Source organism: Theropithecus gelada, chromosome 10, assembly GCF_003255815.1.
Source record: "Theropithecus gelada isolate Dixy chromosome 10, Tgel_1.0, whole genome shotgun sequence".
In the NCBI taxonomy this organism is placed as follows: Eukaryota; Metazoa; Chordata; class Mammalia; order Primates; family Cercopithecidae; genus Theropithecus; species Theropithecus gelada.
In genome coordinates, this window is record NC_037678.1 from 39,457,580 (window position 1) to 39,477,262 (window position 19,683).

At 59.6% G+C, this 19,683-nt stretch overlaps 2 protein-coding genes across 5 annotated transcripts in view; both read right to left on the reverse strand.

The window, feature by feature from the left end:
* Nucleotides 1-1,715, reverse strand: part of COL20A1 (collagen type XX alpha 1 chain) — a 42,159-nt gene extending 40,444 nt beyond the window's left edge. Inside the window, 1 exon segment of the mRNA XM_025398125.1 lies at nt 1,679-1,715. Within this exon segment, the coding sequence (XP_025253910.1) occupies nt 1,679-1,715 (37 nt within the window).
* Nucleotides 1,276-19,279, reverse strand: ARFGAP1 (ADP ribosylation factor GTPase activating protein 1). 4 transcript variants are annotated; one of them, XM_025398553.1, is made up of 14 exons: nt 19,145-19,279; nt 15,774-15,837; nt 15,214-15,323; nt 14,763-14,934; nt 14,123-14,223; nt 13,233-13,319; nt 12,559-12,655; nt 10,145-10,201; nt 8,566-8,598; nt 7,241-7,270; nt 6,043-6,099; nt 5,316-5,375; nt 4,593-4,663; nt 1,276-3,459 (listed from the first exon to the last, which is right to left on the reverse strand). In XM_025398553.1, the coding sequence occupies exons 2-14, from the start codon at nt 15,831-15,833 to the stop codon at nt 3,150-3,152; spliced, it is 1,245 nt and encodes a 414-aa protein (XP_025254338.1). In that variant the 5' UTR covers nt 15,834-15,837; nt 19,145-19,279; the 3' UTR covers nt 1,276-3,149. The 4 variants fall into 4 exon arrangements, with proteins under 4 accessions (XP_025254338.1, XP_025254339.1, XP_025254340.1 ...); XM_025398554.1 differs by lacking the exon at nt 7,241-7,270 and having other exon boundaries at nt 4,593-4,669; XM_025398555.1 differs by lacking the exon at nt 15,214-15,323 and having other exon boundaries at nt 19,145-19,268.
* Nucleotides 19,280-19,683: the final 404 nt, after the last annotated feature.

Sequence of the window (19,683 nt, forward strand, 5' to 3'; positions counted from 1 at the left end):
CTGAGGCCCAACCCCACAGGAACCCCCTGCATGCTTGTGGCTAGTCACATATCACCTGGTTCCACGTGGGGATCCCAGGCCCAGAGGTCCCAGAATTGAGGACATGGCCCCAGTGGCCTCCTGTGCAGCCTCCAGCCCCGCAGAAGCCTCGGTGCTCTGGGGGCTGACCCCCAATCCCCGCCCGACTGCGTGGGCTGGGTCAAAACAGAGCAGGGCCAGCCCCCATGGCCGTCAGCCTCACCCAGCCCCTCTGTCGGCCGCCAGCCTCACCCAGCCCCGTCAGCCAGCAATGGAGGCTCACGGGGCAGGGATTGCCCCCGGGAAGCTCAACAGGGGGACAGCAACGCCAGTGGGCGTGATGAGTGGGTGGCCAGGGAAGCCCAGTGCACTCAGAAGTTTCTGGAAGGGCAGAAGTTGGCCTTGAGTGTCCACTGGGTCAGGCCAGTGTCTGGGGACAGACAGCAGAGGCTGGCTCAAGGGAAGGGAGAGGTGGTAGAAGGTGCCCAGCGCTGTCAGCCTGAACTCCTGGAGCACTGGGGGTGGAACTGCATGCTGGAGGCCAGGGACGGTGCAGCATCACTGCCCACGCCCCACCAAGCTGGCCAGAGGCCGAGACCAGGCTTCAGCCAAGAACAAACTCCAGGCCCACAAAGCCTGGGCTGGGACCTGCCACTTTCGCCTTCCCCATCCAGCAGTTCTGGCCTCAGCCCACCTGCCCTAAAGTGCTGCCCCAGAGCAGGACGACCCTTCGGAGCCACCCAGTTGAGACACACAGACTCCAGGACCTCCGTGGGCCTCTCCTGCCTACAGCCACCCTCCCTGCCCCACAACCCCGGTATCAGGTGGCACCTTGAGTTTCCAGGATACGGGCTGAGATCCTCCCCAGCGTGGGGGGTGTTGAATCTCTGGGAGGGGCAGGAGCCTTCCTAGACACAGGCCCTGGTGCCACCCTCCAGTACAGGAGCCGCTGCTCATCTCTCCAGGCCAAGGGTCCCTGGACCCCACCCCAGTGTCTCACTGGCCAGCCAGAGGCACATGTCGGGGCCCCTTGACCTCTTCCCTGGCTGGGTCACCCAGCTGCCTACTGCCCTACTCCCCAGAAGCTCTGCCTCAGATGGAGTGATGCCAGGGCCTCCCCAGGAGGGCTGGGCGGAGGGGCCAGGAGCAGTGAGGGGCCTGCGCATGATTCCTAGTGTCCCACTCCTGCCTTCCTGGGGTCCCATGACCCTACTCGCACAGCACTGAAGTGGCCCCTTGGGATGCACCCAGATGTTCTGCGTGTTCCCTATGCTTTATTGGAATGCTGTCAGGTCCGCGCCTTCCACATGGGCCCTCACATACAGCCAGGAGAGGCCCCAGCACCTGTCCCAGGCCCACCTGCCCACACCTGCAGAAGGGAAAGGCCGTCACCTTCTGTGGATAGGGTCTCGGCCACCACATCCACCTTCTGAAGGTGGCCCAGACACCTCCACACTGCTGGCTGCACCTCCCATTAAAGGGGATCTGGGGCAGGCAGAGGGGGCCGTCCCCCTACCCCCAAGAAAGGCACCCTCCTGGGCGGGGGCAGAGCTTGGCTCCATGCTGCCAAGTCAAAAGGTGCTGACGTGGAAACAGGCACATGGACCACCACATCCCAGTGTCCAGTGGAGTCCACCCCTCCTCGGAGCATTCAGCCCACCAGGGTCCAAGCAGCCCTCGGGGAACACCACGCGCATGCCGCACACCCAAGTCTCAGCTTGGAGAAAGACGCAAAGACCTCACGCTCAGCTCTCGAGGGACGGCTTCCTGGGACCTTTGTGTTGGCCACTTTGCCCAGTGGCTTCTCAGCACCATGAGCCTCTGACCCCCGGCCTCTGACTTCAGGTCCAATTACAGCAGGTGGCTGTTTCGGTGACCAAGTCCCTCCATGGCAGCCAAGGACACCGGCCCTCCACACCGGCTACCAAGAGGGCTGGTGCCCACAGGGAGGACCGGGCGCCAGGAGGGCTCGCTGAAATCTCGTCCCATCCTGTTTCGCGGGTGGCTGAGTCCCTAGGGTGGGACGAGCACAGGGGCTGAAGGGCCCAGGTTGCTCCAGGAGCGCTGCAGATGGCGACCGGGAAGTGGGGTGACCAAGGAGCGTGGCCAAGGCCACAGTGATGAGCATGGTGGCGGGGGAGAGAGCACCTCACATACAAACTGCACGAGCTTCGGGTGCATGCACAGCTGGCCAAGGCCCAGGGTCACACGGGCTGGGCAACGGAGATGAGTCACACACGGCAGCACATCATCCAGTCCTCGGGGAGGTGAGGGTCGGCACGTGGCGGGCACCAGTCTGTAGGGCAGCCCCAGGCACCGCGCACAGGCATCCCTGCTCAGCTCCTGAGCCCGGGGCTCTCCTGCCGGGCCACACTGCTGTCGTGCCCTCCTGCATCAGGGCCGAGGGCCCACCCTGCGCTCCTTTTTCTTCCAGGGTGTTCCAGGATGGCCAAGTTCCAGCACTGAGAACAGCTCAGGTGTGGGTGTGGCTATTGTGGGGGCTGTGTCTGGTGAACTTGGTGGTTGGACAGTGCGGATGCAGGGAAGCCACGGAGGGTCACGACCGACGCAGGTTTGACCGCACAGGCCCAGGCAGGCGTGGACATGGGAGCCGAGGGTGGTCGGACGGCAGTGTGAGCGCCAGTATCGCTTTTACCGTTTCCATCTTTACCACTCCAGTCACTCTCTTCAAAAAAAAGAACTAGAGCAAACCCAAAGTTAAGTATCTCAAGGAGAAGGGACACCTCACGTTGCTGACAGCTCGGCACGGGGCTGGTCCCAGCCCCGAGATACTGCGTAGTGAACCGGCCGCCGAACAGTCACAGGGCTCTGTGCTGCAGCCCACCTCCCAGCAAACCACGAAGAGCCCCTGCCTTGAGTCCAAGAATGCCCAGGGGAGTGTAGGATGGGATGGCCCCCGCCCAGGCTGGAGAGCAGGCCGCTCCCACGCACCGAGAACCCCACGTGGCAGGCGGTGAGAACCCGAGTCTCCCTGGGGTCCTGCCTCCCGAGACGCTGTCCTCACACTGCAGTCGCTGATTCTTGGGTCAAATGAAAGGAGGAGGAACGATGAGGGCAGAGTGCAAACATGAAGTCGCCTGGGGGCACTGGGGACAGGGGCGCGGTGGGCCCTACCAGTTCTGGTTGTCCCAGCCATCGTCGGCGGGCACAGCCAGTGGCACTGCCTTCTTGGCACCCTCCCCGCCCTCCCCACCGTCGCTGTTGCTGTTCCTGTTGGTGGAGGCCGAGCCCCACACCTCCCAGCTGTCCGAGCTCCTCCTCTCGGTGGAGGTGTCTGCGCACGTCCAGCTGTCGCTGCTTGGGGACTTGCGGGCTTTGGTGGGCTCAGCACTTCCAAAGGTCTCCCAGAAACTCTGGTCTATGGTGCTGTTTTGGAAGTGGTCCGGACCGCTGTTCTGGTAACTGTGGCCCTCCGAGGGGCTTTTAAAGAGACAGAAGGGGGATTCTGAATGACTGTTACTTAGCCCACCACTAGGAATTCTGTGCCCCCGAGAGCTCTGCACCGGGACAGTGACCACCTTCCCAGGCCAGCGCTCGGGGTCCACAGCAGCCCCACCAGGCGGGAGCTGTTTCTCCCACTTCATAGCAGTGGAAACTGCTGGGGAGCTGGAGAATCAGGGCCCACTCTATCAATCACCCAAACTGCAGGATAGTTCTACTAAAAACTTCTTTTTCTACCAGCTCCAAACTGCTGCGATAAAACAGTGGTTTAGTCAAGTGGGGAGGGGCAGGGGCACTGCCCTCAAGCTGGGACACAGGCTCTCCTGAGCAACACTCTCAGCTATGCCGGCCCGAACCAGGCCCTGCCCTGTCCTCAGCTATGCCGGCCCCGAACCAGGCCCTGCCCTGTCCTCAGCTATGCCGGCCCCGAACCAGGCCCTGCCCTCTGTCCTCCGCTACGCCGGCCCCGAACCAGGCCCTGCCCTCTGTCCTCAGCTACGCCGGCCCCGAACCAGGCCCTGCCCTGTCCTCAGCTGCAATCACATCACTGAAAACCACACACACGGAGGGAAGAGAAGGGCGTCTCAGGGAAAATTTGGGCCCACCTAGGGGGCAGCGCATCTGTGCCCACCAGCATTGGCCTCTCAGTAGACAGCACAAGGCCAGGCCCTAAGAGATCCCCTGTGGTTCCCCTGCTGGAGTCAGAGGCCGAGAAAAGCAGCCAGCTTCCAGCAGAAATGCCTGGGGTGCCCAGCGCGAAGGGCAGAGCTGGACATGGGGGCCAGGACAGGTCTCTGGGGCCCCCAGCCCTCCTGTCCCCGGCCCCCCACCTGCTCCACCCACCCAGAGTCTGGAAGACAGAGGAACAGCAGAGTAGGGCCAGCTCCTCCTACGTGGGGGCGTGTGGGTGAGACCTTCCCTCCCACCCTAGCCTGGGGAGCCCAGTCAGGGCAGAGACAGGCAGGACAGGCCTTGCAGAGCACTCAGAGAGCCTTCCACAGCGCCCCCCTCCCCTCCCCAGCAACGATGCCGACCACCTCCCCGACAGCCTGTGGGAGGAGTGGCCAAGGCAGGGGAGCGGGACGCAAGGCCCAGGAGGGGACACAGCGTACCTGTCCAAGGGGCCCTCTGCTTTCCCCGAAAAAAAGGTGGTGACGTCCCGCCATCCCTTACTACCGACTCCCTGGACCTGGAAGGCGATGGGAAGAGAGATTAGGAAGGCTCTGTCACGGCACAGGCAGCTTTGGGAGGCCCCCACATGCAAGCTGACACACGCCATCCTGCTGAAAAGACCCGGGTAAAATCCAGAAACATCCAGAAACAAGGGGTGCCGCACACAGGAGTACAGACACAGACACGCACAGCCACGCCTCAGTGGCACCAGGTGCATGCGGGACATGGCAGTGAGGACAGCCGCGGGCACAGACCTCGAGAGCTCCCACCACGTGGGAGAGGACCGAGACCTGCTCTTCCCTCCCCGTCTGCAGAGCACCTCATGCCAGGAAACAGGACAAAATGCACGCCCCGAATGGCCCGCAGAGCAGCGAGACCAATGGCAGCTAAGACGGCGCTGGCACTTACCGAGGAAAAGGCCAGTGGCAGCAAGGTAAGAGCAGGAGAAGTGACAGTTAGTGGCTGACCGGGCCGCAGTGGGCCAAGCTGTTTCCATATTCCTCGGGCCATCAGGCCGGGCGGCCCTCCTCCCATCTCAGAGGACAGTGGCCACTGCCAAGGCGGGCTGGGGGCTTCACGGGGCACACCCTGCTCTCATGCCCAGGGCCATGGAATATGGAGACTGGCTTTGACTGTGCCCGCACATGCGGCAGGCTCCCTACCTTGGACGCCAACTGAGAGACCCCACTGGACACATCATCAAAAATCTTTCCCTCCTTCACCTACACGGATTAAGACGGCAGCATTAATGGGGGCGGCAGAGATTAGCTTAAAGCTTCAGGAGTGCAGGAATCCCCAGGGTGAGGGCATCCAAAGTAACAGGGGCCTGGGGACACCCGTCAGGCTGAGCCCCAGAAAGTCCTACAGTGGCCCCAAACGGATTCCAGCATCAAGAGCCCACATCATTGTGAGGCCTGGTGTCTGCAGACGTGGCCCCCGCCAGCCGCTGCTGACAAATAGCAACATGACCTGAGGACGCCCATGCTGCCCCGGGGGTGCCTGCCCTGCTTGTCCCAGTCAAGCCCCGAAGGAGGCAGGGAGCTGGCGGGGCTCTCGACCCCCGAGGATAGTGGGCATCATTCCCGTACCAGAGCCTCCTCTGGGCACAGCTCCAAGGCCCGCTGTGGGGGTGAGGCAGAGGACGGAGGTGGGCTGGGGGTGCTGGGCTCCGGGGCCAGCTGTAGGGGTGAGGCAGAGGAATGGAGGTGGGCTGGGGGGCTGCAAGGGAGGCCCTAGGCCAGGGAAAGGGATGAGCTGGGGGGTCTGAGAGGTACCTGAGTCCCAGCTGCTGGACAAACAATCCCCTAACGTCCCTGACGCACCCACATCCCCCAGAGTGAAGAGCTCCACGCACAAGCAGCACGTCAACCACCTGCAGCTGCCCGTTACCTTCTCCTGCGCAGGCTTGAGGACGTTCTCGTTCAGGCTGTGGCCCAGCTCGGACGCCTGCAGGAAGGAAAGTCACGTGAGCCCCATGGCAGCTCCACCAAGAGACACGGGTCGTCAGTGGCAGTCCAGGCCAGCAAAGGGCAGCGCGAGCTTCACCAGCAGGAAGGCAGGAAGGCAGCAGGATACAAATGCAGGGAGCAGGAAACAAGGCTTCGCACACAACACCTGAAGCGCAGTCGGTTGCCACATCTAGAAGGTGGAGACCGTGGCCCCCCCACCCCTATTCTCGCAGGAAGTGCCCTCAGGACGAGGGGGAGCTCCCTCCAGGGTCCTCCCTCACGGGCCACCATGCGGCCAGCAGGGCTGGGCTGGTGGGAACATGCCCCGTGCAGCCTGTGCCTGACGCCAACACCGGCTATAGCCACCCTGTGCTGACCTAGGACGCAGCTCCGCCTCCCCAGGCAGGCACTGAGTCCCCCATGGAGGGAAGAGGGCACGCAGGCCGGGGCCACAGGAAGAAGCTGCTGAGAAAGGAGCTCAGCCTCTCCTGATCCTGGGTCAGTGGCGTTAAGGCCACCTGGGGATGTGGTGTGAGGCCTCCTCTTCCCCCAAAGGCAGGGAGCAGCACGGATCAAAGGCCAGAAAGGGAAGAACTCGCCACAGAGCAAAGATCCTCCCCTTTGCACTGTGTTTGAGGGAGCGCAGGCGGCCTGGAAACCCTGCTCAGCAGCTCGGCGCTCAGTGCCCCTGCCCTCCCTCCAGAGCCTCCCCAACAGCAAGCCTGGGTCGGGGGTCTGTGTGTTCTGGAGATGGGGATCTCATTTAGTTGCCCAAGGTGGAGTGCAGTAGTACTGTGCAGGGCCGACAGGCACACACAACCAAGCCTGATGCAGATCCTGGATCAGGAGCCATGGACTGAGGCCAGGGAGAGGGTCTGAGCGTGCGCACGCGTGAGGTGACACCAGACAGCAGCAGCAGCAGCAGGACCGAGGCCAGGGAGAGGGTCTGAGCGTGCGCACGCGTGAGGTGACACCAGACAGCAGCAGCACGGAGAGCCATGGACCGAGGCCAGGGAGAGGGTCTGAGCGTGCGCACGCGTGAGGTGACACCAGACAGCAGCAGCAGCAGCGGGACCGAGGAAGCCAAACACACTCTCGGCAGAGATGCGGCAGCATGCACGAGCAGACACGGGCTTTACCGGCTCCGGCTGCTGCTTGTGACCCCAAAACTTTACCCGACAGCAAGGAGACAGGTGAGGAGAGAGCAAGGTGAGGGGCGGCATTAGTAACCAGCAGCGCCTTCGAACCCGCCACGGGGCGCTGCAGCACTAAGGCAGCACCGGGCAGGCTCTCAGCAACACAACCCTAGAGCAGCCGCTCCCTGCCCGGGAACTGACCACCACCTGCAGGAACTGCTGAGCGACTGCAGCTCAGGACCCTGGGAGGCCTGCGGCAAAGCCAGGCAGGCGTCCCTGCAGCTGGGGGTGGGCACGTGGGGAGACTCCCTCAGACAGGAAGGGGGTGCTATGGGCCACGGGGGTGACTGATGGGCACCTTGTGAGAACGGACCCCCCGCCCGGGGGCAAGGGCGTGTCCTAAAAAGCCACGCACAGCTCCACGCCTGCAGTCCTGAGCTTTCGTGGTGGGCCTCACGTGGGCACTGCCTCCTGGGTGTGATTCTGAATCCAAGGACAGCCAGACCACAGCCCTGACCACCAAGTGGGGACTGTGGGGCCCCCACCCACATCCTAAAAAATATAAAAACATAGGCCAGGCGCGGTGGCTCAAGCCTGTAATCCCAGCACTTTGGGAGGCCGAGACGGGCTGATCACGAGGTCAGGAGATCGAGACCATCCTGGCTGACATGGTGAAACCCCGTCTCTACTAAAACATACAAAAAACTAGCCAGGCGAGGTGTCGGGCGCCTGTAGTCCCAGCCACTCGGGAAGCTGAGGCAGGAGAATGGCGTGAACCCGGGAGGCAGAGCTTGCAGTGAGCCGAGATCCGGTCACTGCACTCCAGCCTGGGTGACAGAGCGAGACTCCGTCTCAAAAAAAAAAAAGAAAAAAAAACATGTAAAGGCCTGAGGCCACACTGCCTACAACTGGGGGATGCCCTGGCCAGAGCAAAGGGACCCTCCGTTGCCTCAGCATGCAGACACATCCTACGTGCCGCAGGCACAGCACCACCCACGACAGCCCTTCCGGCTGAGCGGCCACCGCCAGTGTGGGTCATCTGCCAAGCCACACAGTCCTGCTCCCAACGAGGTGGCCAGCGCAGTGGCTGCACACCTGCACCAGCTACCAGTGAACAGGAAACGAGTTTGGCACGGCAGGCCCTGAGCGTGTACGTGAGGCAGCCACCACGGCATGAGGAGGGAGCAACATGGTGGGCACAGCCCCTCCTGCACTCTGAGCGCGTGGCCTGAGAAGAGGGAACCAGGCAGCTTCAGGCACTGCACGTGACGTCAGAGACTCAGGATAGTTTTGGAAGCACCAGGGTTCAGAAGCTTCTCCTCTGTTACCTTCTGACTTGCTTGGGATCCAAACTTTGTAGCCTACAATGAAAAACAGACAAGACTTGACGGTCTTTAACACGGACTGCCAGGCCTCCTTCCTCAGGGCCCACAGACTCAGGTCCAGGACTGTCTCCCAATGGCCCCTGGGCTGCCAGCAGCTCTCGGGTGGGGGGGACTATAACTCTGAGATGCCCAGAAGAGCTGCAGTGGGGCCTGGACTGGCACAAATGCTGGCTTCTCCCTGGAGGGAGGCCAGCCCAGCAAGCTATTGGGGCGAGGGCACATGTGAGCAGTGTGCGAGGCCAGGGAACAGCAAGGGAACCCCATCCTCCAGACTTCAGGACAGGGCGGGGACCTGCTGGAGCAGAGGACAGGCTGGGGAAGCCACACCAGCACTGTCTTCAATGGGTGGCGCCACTGCCCCAGGCTCATCTACCCCGCTGCGGGGGCAGCTCCATGCCAAGCACAGTCCAGCCACCTCGGTCACTTTTACGCTCTGGGGGAGGAGAAAAGGCCTGGCCGTGACACTGGCTGGAAGGTACCTGGGCCTCCCCAGGCCGCAGCCCTCCCGTGGTGACGGAAAACGGAGGCCCTGGCGGGAACCAGAACCTCACACTTGGCAAACTCACGGGGCCATGAGAGCTGGAGCCCGGACACCTGGCCTGCTGCCCCTTCCAGGGCGCTCCCAGGCCTGCCTCTCCCAAGGAAGAGACGGGGCCAGAGTGACCACGGGGACCTCTGACAGGTGCGCACTGTGACTGGGGAAGCCACGGGGCCAGGGTGACCATGGGGACATCTGACAGGCGCGCACTGTGACTTCCGCTCATAAGAGCCCTAAACTGGGTGCCTTGGCTGCTTGTCTGGGCAGCTGCAGGCACCCAGCTGCCCTGCTCTGGGCTTCCCCTTCTCCTTTCACACCACAGCCCAGCCCCCGGGGGCCCACGCCCCATCCTGATGCCAGGCCTGCTCTTGGGTCTCTGCCTAATGCTCCACTGTCTACCCTGACGAAAGCCCCAAATCCTCCCGTTTCAGGCTGAGGAGCGGCAAAAGAGAGAAAACGATACCAAAACATGACTTGAGCCCCAGAAGCTCTAGGGCACAGGGCGCCCGAGACCTGCCCTGCTTGGTTAGGGTGGAGTCTAGGAATCAATGGGGCTCACATCTCCCTCACTTTCATCAGGGCGGGACCCCGTTGCCAGCAGCTGGTCTGACACAGGAGCGGCTCCTGACAGCCTGGGCTGCTGTGTTCCTGCAGAACCTCCAAGGCCTTGGGACCACCCTGGCTGGTACTGCGTTGGCACAGCCCATGGTTGGAGCACCCAGAAACCCTCTGTGTCCCACATCCCTTCTGCAGCTCCCAGAACGAGGTGGCCAGCGCAGTGGCTGCACACCTGCACCAGTTACCAGTGAACAGCAAACGAGTTTGGCCCCGCAGGCCCTGAGCGGGTACATGAGGCAGCCACCCTGGCATGAGGAGGGGAGCAACGTGGCGGGAACAGCCCCCTCCTACGCTCTGAGAGGCAGCGGCCCTCACAGACCAGCAAGCGGCCGGTGTCCTGAGGGCCTGGTGGGGACAGTGACTTACACCCTCCTTGGCTGCTGAGGCAAACCGGCTGGCTCCAGTGGTGAAGCTGCTCCAGCCCTGAGGAAGGCGACAAAGAGCAGCTGCATCAGGACTGGGACCCAGGAACCCGGCGCTGAGCAGAGCATCTCAGCAAGGATGAGGACCAGGCCCCCGCCCCGTCCTGACCCCACAGCGCCTGCTTCGCCAGGCTGCTGGAGGAGTACAACTGGACCCAGGGCACAATGGACACGCGCCCTCTACCCTAACCTCGCCAACTGCAGTGCTCCCAACACGGTGCAATCCAGCCTCCTGTGGATCCCACCACCCTCAAGAAGCAAGCCCACACTGCAGGGCAGGACCCCTCCCCAGGGCCAGCGCTCCCTCCTGCCTCCCTAGAGGAACAGGCAGAGGTGAGGCATGTGGGGTCACAACCGCTGTAACCTGCTCTAACCTGCTCTCCTCCCCACGGCTGGCGCTTCCTCCTGCCTCCCCAGAGGAACAGAAAGAGGTGAGGCGTGTGGGGTCATGACCGCCGTAACCTGCTCTCCTTCATCTATGCTCAGGGTTTCCTCCTGAGTCTCCCAAGATAATTAAAGCTATTTAGAAAAATAAATGTCTCATTTCAATCACAAATCATCCTCTTCCTCCTAAAGGAAACACAAAGGGACCCTCACTTGAGAGATCACTAAGCTGAACTGCCTTCCCCAGAAAGCAGATGCCCAGCAAAAGGCAGCAAAACGGCCACACACAGGCTGGAAAATGCACTTTTCTTTCCTAACGATGCAGCAATGACTGCAAGAGAAAGCAACCATGGCCGTCAGTGGCCCGAGGTGCAGCCAGGCCACCCCGAGCAACTGGAAGCCACACACACTTGGGGGCTCCCAAGACTCTATGGCAGGGCTCCTTGCAGATGAAGCCATCCGTTTTAAACCTGCTTATTTTTAGCTAACATACTTTGAAGATCTTGTCATGTTAGTATTAAAAAATCCTTTCTGGCCAGGCATGGTGGCTCATTCCTGTAATACTGGAACTTTGGGAAGCTAAGCAACTCAAGAGCCCCAGGTGGGAGGATCGCCTGAACCCAGGGTTCGAGGCTGCAGTGAGCTATAAATATGCCACTGCACTCCAGCCCTGGCAACAGAGCAAGACTCGTCTCAAAATAAATAAATAAATAAATAAACAAGTCCTTCCTTGGCTCTCAGCGCAAGCTCCCATTCACGCGGCCCCTGTGGCCAGAGTCTCAGGTTGCTAGTGTCACAGACAATAATGCTGCGATGAATAAAAATCTTTCTTTTTTTTTGACACGGAGTCGTACTCTGTCGCCCAGGCTGGAGTGCAATGGTGCTATCTAGGCTCACTGCAACCTCTGCCTGCCGGGTTCAAGCAATTCTCCTGCCTCAGCTTCCTTAGTAGCTGGGGCTACAAGGCACATACCACCCTGCCTGGCTAATTTTTATATTTTTTAGTAGAGACGGGGTTTCACCATGTTGGCCAGGCTGGTCTCGAACTCCTGACCTCAGGTGATCCGCCCGCCTCCACCTCCCAAAGTACTGGGATTACAGGCGTGAGCCATCACACCTGCAAGAATCATTTTTTAAAGACGGTAAAAATTTCCTTGGAAAATGAAAATCAAACAACATGTATTTCCGTTAATAGGAAAATGGCAACAAGCCCAGGGTGTCCTACTCTGAACATCTGACCTGGAGCTTCCAGGCACCCCCAGACCAGAGGTGGCCCTGAGTGACCTCGGGTAGCGCCTGAGCGGCTTCCCAGCACGGCCAGACCCCCAAGCACACAGCCAGCTTCCCACTGCACACAGCACTCCCTCTGCAGAGAACACGGCCAAGTGGCTGCCGTCAGAGCCCTTGGGTTCCTTGGAAGAACGTCCGCTGTTAGATTTGAAATACACACATTTTGTGTCAGCAGTAAGTAAGTGTTGGTTGGGTGCGGTGGCTCACTCCTGTCATCCCAGCACCTTGGGAGGCTGAGGTGGACAGATCATCAGAAGTCAGGAATTTGAAACCAACCTGGCCAACCTAGTGAAAACCCATCTCTACTAAAAATACAAAAATTAGCTGGACGTGATAGTGGGTGCCTATAATCCCAGCTACTCAGGAGGCTGAGGCAGGAGAATCACTTGAACCTGGGAGGCAGAGGTTGCAGTGAGCCAGATTGCGCCACTGCACTCCAGTCTGCAGCATGGGCGACAAAGCAAGACTCCGTCTTTTAAAAAAAAAGTGACTGAATTTGGGATCTGAAAAATTTAAGCCACATTTTTGCAAGAAAACGTCACTGAAGGTAAGGGAGGGGTCCTTAGATCACAGCAAGGCAAAGAGCACGTGTTCCAGGACTGCCACACTGCCCCCGACGGCCCGGCGTGCCCTCAGTCCGGGTCTGCCCATGGGAGATGCTCTGCAGGGCCCACAAGTCCTCACCGAGTACAGGGAGGACATGGCGTTGTTGAGGAAGTCATCTTCTTTCTTCTGAGGCGGTGGCGTGTTCCCAAACCCCACATAGCGATTCCCCTGGGCTCTGAAAACAAAGCGGACAAGAGGCTGAAGATGCTGGCGTGAACCCTGCTCCTCCTGAAGGTATGGGGCCCTGAACAGAGGTGAGGCTGAGGCTCTGAGGGATGTGCCAGCGTCCCCACACACAGGACGTGCACGCTGCCTCCCGTAGCAGCAGGAGCCTTGGCAGCTCCCCAGCAGCAGACAGACGTGCTTCCTGCTCATTTAAAAAGACCTTCCTGTCACATCACCAGAGAGGGTCCCTGGCAAGTCCCCAAACCCAGTTACAAAAGTACTGGAAAAAGGATCAAAACAACTTAATATGACAGCTTTAGGGATAAAAATTCACATATAGGTCCAGCAAATTCCAAGCAGAAAATGTGTTATGCTTTTCTTCTAAGTGTTAGCTCTTCTCTACACCCAAGACCCCCAATCCACACCCGGGTGGGCAGCCGGGGCTCACTGCAGTCAGGCCCTGCACCGGCACGTACGGGTCCCACACCCACTGCACACGGGAGGCCCCGAGGGAAGCAGCCCTACCCAGCAGACTGAACCCCGTGGGTCTGGCCTTCCCCAGGCATCCCCAGCTCTCAAGTCCTTACCCTTGATAGGAGCCAAGGTCATCATTCAGCCAGTCTTCGAAAGCCTTGTCCGAGGAGGCGGTCACACTCTGCGGCTGGCCAGAAGCTCTGAAACCAAGAATCAAAGGCTGGTGAGGTCAAAACTGGGTGAAGTCTGAGGGAACCCCAGCAGCACCCCCAGAACCATGTGGCCTACGTGGGCAGCGCCTTCACGTCACCCAAGAGCACCTGAGGCCAGGGTGGCCTTCAGCTCTGAGCGGATGTTCAGGCTCAGGTGCTGAAACCCAGCAATGCCAGCCTCATGGGCAACACGAGAGGCCTCCGCGGTGGGCTCTGCACTCTCCCCGTCAGCAGGAGGCAGAGGCGAGAGGTGGGGCAAGAGGACCGAGGGCCTGGAATCAAGCTGGAGTTGCCCGAAGTGCAAAGCCTTCTGCCAGAAACACCTGGCTGGCGGGGCTCTGGGGCTCCGGGTGAGGTGGGGAGGCCTCGTACTACCCAGTCACCTCACCCGGGACGTTCCCTGCAGTGGGACGTGGGATGCATCCATGACAGGGGTCAGTTCAAGGGTGGCAGGGCCAGTGCCACAGGTAGATGGGCAACTCTGGGGAAGGGGAGACAGCACCTCTGTGGGCAGACGGAGTCGTGAATCCCACAGCGCCACGGCGCACACGGCTGTGTGCACATCTGGAAGGCGTGCAGAGCTTACCTGGGGCACTCTTTGAGACAGCTTTATGGGTTGAAATTTACGAAAAGCTTGAATTGTTTTGGCAATTTAAAAAATCTGTTTTTCCCACTGACTTCTGGGAAAAGAGCTGTCACAACAGCAAAGAAGGGAATTCTGTGGGGTAACCCAGTCGACTAAGATCGGGGCCCAGTGGAACCTGCACTGAGGCCCCATGAGGAGCAGCTACCGGTGTGCCGTGAACGGCAGGGTCCTGGGCTGAGGTGGGGTCCAGTTCTGGGCAGGTGATGACTCCAGAGACCACTCTCTACCTTCGGCCAGAGCGGCCACCTGACAAGGAGACACGGGGCATCAGAGAGCATAAAGGTGCCTGGCGACACCCTTGGGCACCGTTGACTCTAGCGCAGCTCCCTCGGCCCACCTGGAGCACCCACCACCCGCAGCCTCCTTCTGGCCCCCCTCGACGGCCCCTGCTCAGGTGCACAGACCAGGCGTGGACGCGAGGCCAGGGCTCCCTTTACATGAACAACGGAGCTGGGGAGCTCCTAGTTGGTGCAGCTCCAACTTCAAACGCAGGCGGACCCACCCATTTGGCCTCCAAACTTCTTAGAAACACTGTGCCCAACATGTCACAGAGGCAGTAAACGGTCACAGCTACTTTCTCCCCTGGAGGCGGGGAAGGTCCATCTCTCCCACAAGCCATTTGCCTCCCCTCTGGGCAGGGCAGCAAGGACCATGACATTCCTTTCTGTCCCGGACTATGTGTGGCCCAGTGGGTGTGTCAGAACCAGCAAAAAAACCAACTCCAGAACCACTAAAGGCAGAGCAGCCCCGCACCATGGGCAAGAGTGAGTCGGGCCCATCTCTACCTTATCCCTAAAGAGGGCCGCGGCTCTGCTGTTGTACTTCTCCTGCAAGGACCAGCCGGGATCATAGTCCTCCTGAGACTCCAGGAACTCTCGGAACTTAGCATTCCCACCAGCTTTCATCTTCTCAAGCTCAATGTCCTTCCACTTGTCCATAGTAACAGAGCGCACAAAGCTGGAAACCAGAGGATTGAGCAAATCAACCAGCACCGGGGACACCCAGGGACACCCTCCACCCAGCATCGTCCTGAGGATTAGACACAGCAAGCAGCAGCTGCAGGGAGGCCGAGTGGCCAGCAGCTGGAACCCTGTGCCATGGCGTCACTGGAGTGGACACTGGCAACTCAATGGGAGACGGCCTCCAAGCTTCCCCGGCGTCAGCACCTCCAGTGTCAGAAACAGACGCTGGGATGGCCGCAGGCTCTCCGCAGAGCCGGAGTGGTAGGACACTGACCTGAGGTGCACCCCAAGCCCACGGTGTCTCCCCGAACATTCCAGGCAGATCCAGATGCCATAGGTCACACTGACCCACTGAGGATTGAATGCGCCACACTCAAAACAAACCTGCAAAGGGGCCACAAGTGACTCACCAGGTGGCTCAGGGCAAAGCCCAGGGACCCCAAAGATCCGACAGGTGGCCTCAAGAAGCAAATGCAGAGGGCTGCCCAGGGTGGCCGGGGGCGTGGGTCAGGGCAGGGCGTGAGGGGAAAGAGCCTCCCATGTAATAAAATGTTCAGATGGGAAGATGAGGCGGACCTGTCCTTAGAGCGATGTGGCCTGAGGAATGTGGAGGAGCCCCCACCCCCAACAGCCAGCACTGATGAGCGCCAGAAATGGCACCACTCTAAGAGCCGGCCACCCAGGCCACCAGCCAGCACAAGTCACACACGTCCAGAGGACGCCAACCACCATCGACTCCAGGAGGGTCTCAGAACCACGGGCTCAGAGCACAACTTCCCGAGACTCGCTGACCCTGACCAAGGCTTGGGGCAGGGGTGGGAGGCAGAGGCTTACGTTGTTCTCATCCTGCACCCTGACTTCTTTAAGAACCTTCCTGGTTCTTGGGCTGGCCATGACGCTGCAAAAGAGAAAAACAAACACTTTAAACGTACAAACAGGCTACTCTACAAAAAAGAAAATAACATCTGTCCAAAAACCCCACACAACAGAAAACCTGAGAGGCCATCTGCTGAGCTGCTGGGAAGCCCTGGTCATAGGGCCGCCCGCTGCAGGGGCCGAGAGGACCACGAACTGAAGGACTCTGCTCCCCATACCCTCAGGAGGCTCCCAGGCTGTGGCCAGGGCGATGACCAGGAAGACCACGTAATTACTGGTGCCACTTTGCTTACGGTTATCCACCACCAAGACCGCATCATTTATAGAAAGCCCTGTCTTCTAATGGTGAAATTCACAGCAAGGGGTAGTCTTTAACAACACACACAGACTGGCTGCTAAATTCGATTTTCCACCTAAAAGGCGACACACCACACTTGGGCTGATCACTGCCAACGACAGGGAGCCCAGGGACTCAGCGCTCCACCCTCCCCACCACATCCCCAACGCAGTGCAGGGAGGCTCCTGCCCGTGTCGGGGCAGAAGCGGTACCCTGCCTGGAGTGTGTGGAAAGTCCAGCCTGCTGGGGGACCTGCAGGTAGGGCCTTCTGGGGCCATTCTGAGGCATGGGGGCAACAGTGTGGCTGCTGCAGGACAAGGAGAGTGGCTTCAGACCATCAGCCCCGCCACGGTGACTCACAGGGACCCTAGTGGGACAGTAGCAACAAGGTTTAGGGTGAAGAGAAAACCTATTGATGTCTCTGTAGCTCTCCTAGCTTTAGCAAAGTACAACTTCAACTGATGGCCCATCTAATTCAGGACCAGGAAAATCGACATAGTTAAGATTCTAAGCAGGAGGAAGGGGTGGTACCAACCCCAGCGTCAAAGGAGAATGACCCAGCGGTCCTGCACACAACAGCACCGAGCAAACTGTAGAAGACAGTCCAGCCTGGAGGCAGCAGACCTGGATCCCCACCAGCCCACGCCTCAGTGCACTGTTTCTCTGAGGCTCACCCACCTCTCAATACGAATGGAGCCATGTGCTGTTCCCTCCACCTCTCACTACACGGAGAACACGCAGAACTCTGTAAGCCATGGGACCTTCCCAGCACCAGCCCTTCCCTCCTTCACTGTGTTTAAGAGGACCGTGTAGACCAGCTTTCCCACTAACGTTGTAGGTGGAACTTTACGTTGAGGTGAAGCTTTAAAAAAATTTAAAAATTTAAAAAAAAAACCCCTCTGTCCTATATTTCATTTCTAATCTTCAGTATCCAGAAACAAGGTATTCACTGGGGGGGTCTCAACTCCACACAGCCAAAGTTTCTGAATTCTGAAGCCCATGACTCCTAATATTGACCAGTGCCCACTTTAAACCCATTCAAAGTCAGGAAATAAACACCTGTTTTCTGCAGTTCATAAAAACAAAATCAAAAGTTCACCCTGGGCTCCCTTCTGCTCCATAATTCTCTGTGCCTTGTGTGAGAGTGTCCAGGAACCACAGATCATGAGGCAGTGAATGCTCACTCCTGATCGCAGGACTCGGACCCCAGCATGACTCATTCAGGCGGATACCGTCATCAAACTGAGCATCCACCGGTACAGCCGACTGAGGACGGAAGAGGGAGAACCTGTGTGGAGAGATGCCCTGGCAGGTGGGGAGCGAGGCTGAGCTTACAGGGTCCTCGGAACACATTCTTGTACAGCAGCCGCCGACGGCCCTGGCAGAACTACTGCACACGCAGAAGCCACGGCCACGGAGAGGAGGTGAGCCGCCAAAGCAGGACGAGACCAATCCAGGTCTCCACACTCAGTCCTGCACTCTTTCCACAGCACCATGCCTGCCCTCAGGGGCTTATGTCTTGGTCAACAGACACAAGCAAACAAAAGTCAGAACCATGAGGAGATGGCTTGAATTTCTAACTGTAAAACATACAGGATACTCGCAGAACCACCGGAGGAAGAAAACGTGCAAAAAGGAAAGGACTCAGCTTGGATTTAAAAGGAACTCCTCTAGGTGACTCATTGTGGATATTCAAGAGCCCTAGTTCCCTGAAATGTTAAAGTTAATAACACGAAAGCAAATACCTCCTAACCTTCAAAGCACAAATATGGTTTATCTTGAAAAATAATCCAAAACTCCATAATCCAAAAATCCATAATCTTGAAACCAAGATGCAAAAATATACCTCCTTCTGCAAGTGGATGTGACTTCAGCAAACGTCAAACCCAGTGAGGACACTCTGTGTTAGTTCGGTAAGCTCCGGAGACTTCAAAACTCAGGATCCATAAGTTGGAACATTCGCAGTACGTGAGATCAAAAGGGATATTTAAGAACACTGTTTAGACCCTAGGGCTGTAACACAGTGACCGGCAGAAATACTAGCAGTCGTTCCCAGAAACTGTCTGAAGCGCCTCAACTACCCACGTCTAAGAAGAAGAGCCCTTTCGCTAAAGCACGGATTACTTCTGAACTTTGACAAGGACATGGTCCCAGAAAGGGACGCCAAAACAAAGCTAAGGGCTTCAATTCCCTGGGCCACTTTACAGCCGAACTTTGGTGCTATAATCAGCAGAGCATGACAGGAATATTAGACCTGCAAAAAATGAGCAGAATTACTTCTCAGAATTGGTGGGCTGTAATTAAAACTGTTTAAAAGAACAGGCAAGAAGCACACGTATTCTAAACACACATAAACTGAGAAGTTTTAAAAGCCCCTTCCTGGTTTCTTTTTCTCCCTCAAGACAGTCATCCACGTCAAAGGGTAAGGAGGAAAACCAAGCGAGCTGAGGCTGCCATTTCAGATGAGACTGGGCTCACCAACACCTGCTGGGCAGGACCCTCACTTCTTAGCGGGTGGAAGCTCCACCGGGCTTCAGAGGCCACCTGACTGGGATGTGTCCAGGCCGAGTCCTGTGTCCGAAGGAGCTCGGGAAGAGGGTGTTGAAGGAGACGGGGCAGGGTCCTGCTCGCACCCCGGGAAGCGACGTGGGTGGGCAGGACCCTCCGGACTCCCGTAACCGGTGGGAAAGTCCAGATCCGGGGTGCGGGTGGAGGGCAGCTTCGGAGGGAAGGGGGCACGAGGGGCGGGGGGCGGCACGGCGGAGGGGCGGCTGCAGCAGGGCGTCCGCGCGAGAAGGGCCCCGCCGTCCAGCGCCGAGGGGACTGGGGGAGGTCGGGGTGGGCGCCCCCAAGCTCTGGGGCATCAGCCTTGGGGTGGAGCGGGGTCCGGGCGGGGGAGGCTCCGGCGGGGAGTCCGCCCGCGAAGGCCGGGGACGACGCCGCGGCAGCCGGGGCCTCAGGCCGAGCCCGGGCCGCCGAGCCGCGCGCTTACCTGACGGGAGGGGCGGGCAGGGCCGCGGGGGTCAGGCCAGAGCCGGGTTCGGACCGCCGCACTGCAACGGGGATGCGCCCGGTCGCCCACCAGCCGCCACCAGCTTCCGGCTACGTTGCGCTTTGCAAGGTCTCATGGGAGCCGGCAGGGGCGGGACTTCCGCCTCAGGCCCCAGCCCCCGCCCCCCCCGGGCGCGCACTCGCCCGGTCGCCATGGAGACGCGTAGCCGCGCCGTCCAACTCCCACCCCAGGCCCCGGACCGCACCTGATCGCGGTGGCCGCGGAGGACAGCAGCATTTGGGGGCCGGGCGGGAGAAGCGTCCGTGCATCCGTGGAACCAAACTGAGGTGCTTCTGGGACGGCGCGTTCACCGGGGGCCGACAACGGGGGCGGGGCGGGTGGGGGCCTGGGGCGGGAGCTGCGGGGCTGGAACCGCCAGGCAGGGGGACGGGGGTAGGAGGACCGGGGGCCATGGAGGACGGGCAGAGGGGCGAGGTCTACGGGGCGGGGGCAGAGGGGCCAGGACAGCTGGGGACCGG

Coding starts and splice junctions, on each gene's coding strand:
- ARFGAP1 (XM_025398553.1), bottom strand. CDS start 15,833: ATGGCCAGCCCAAGAACCAGGAAGGTTCTTAAAGAAGTCAGGGTGCAG. Junction 14,224..14,762: donor CGGCCCTCTTTAGGGATAAG/GTAGAGATGGGC, acceptor TCTCCTTGTCAG/GTGGCCGCTCTGGCCGAAGG. Junction 6,100..7,240: donor ACAAGCAGCAGCCGGAGCCG/GTAAAGCCCGTG, acceptor TCCTTCCTGCAG/GCGTCCGAGCTGGGCCACAG.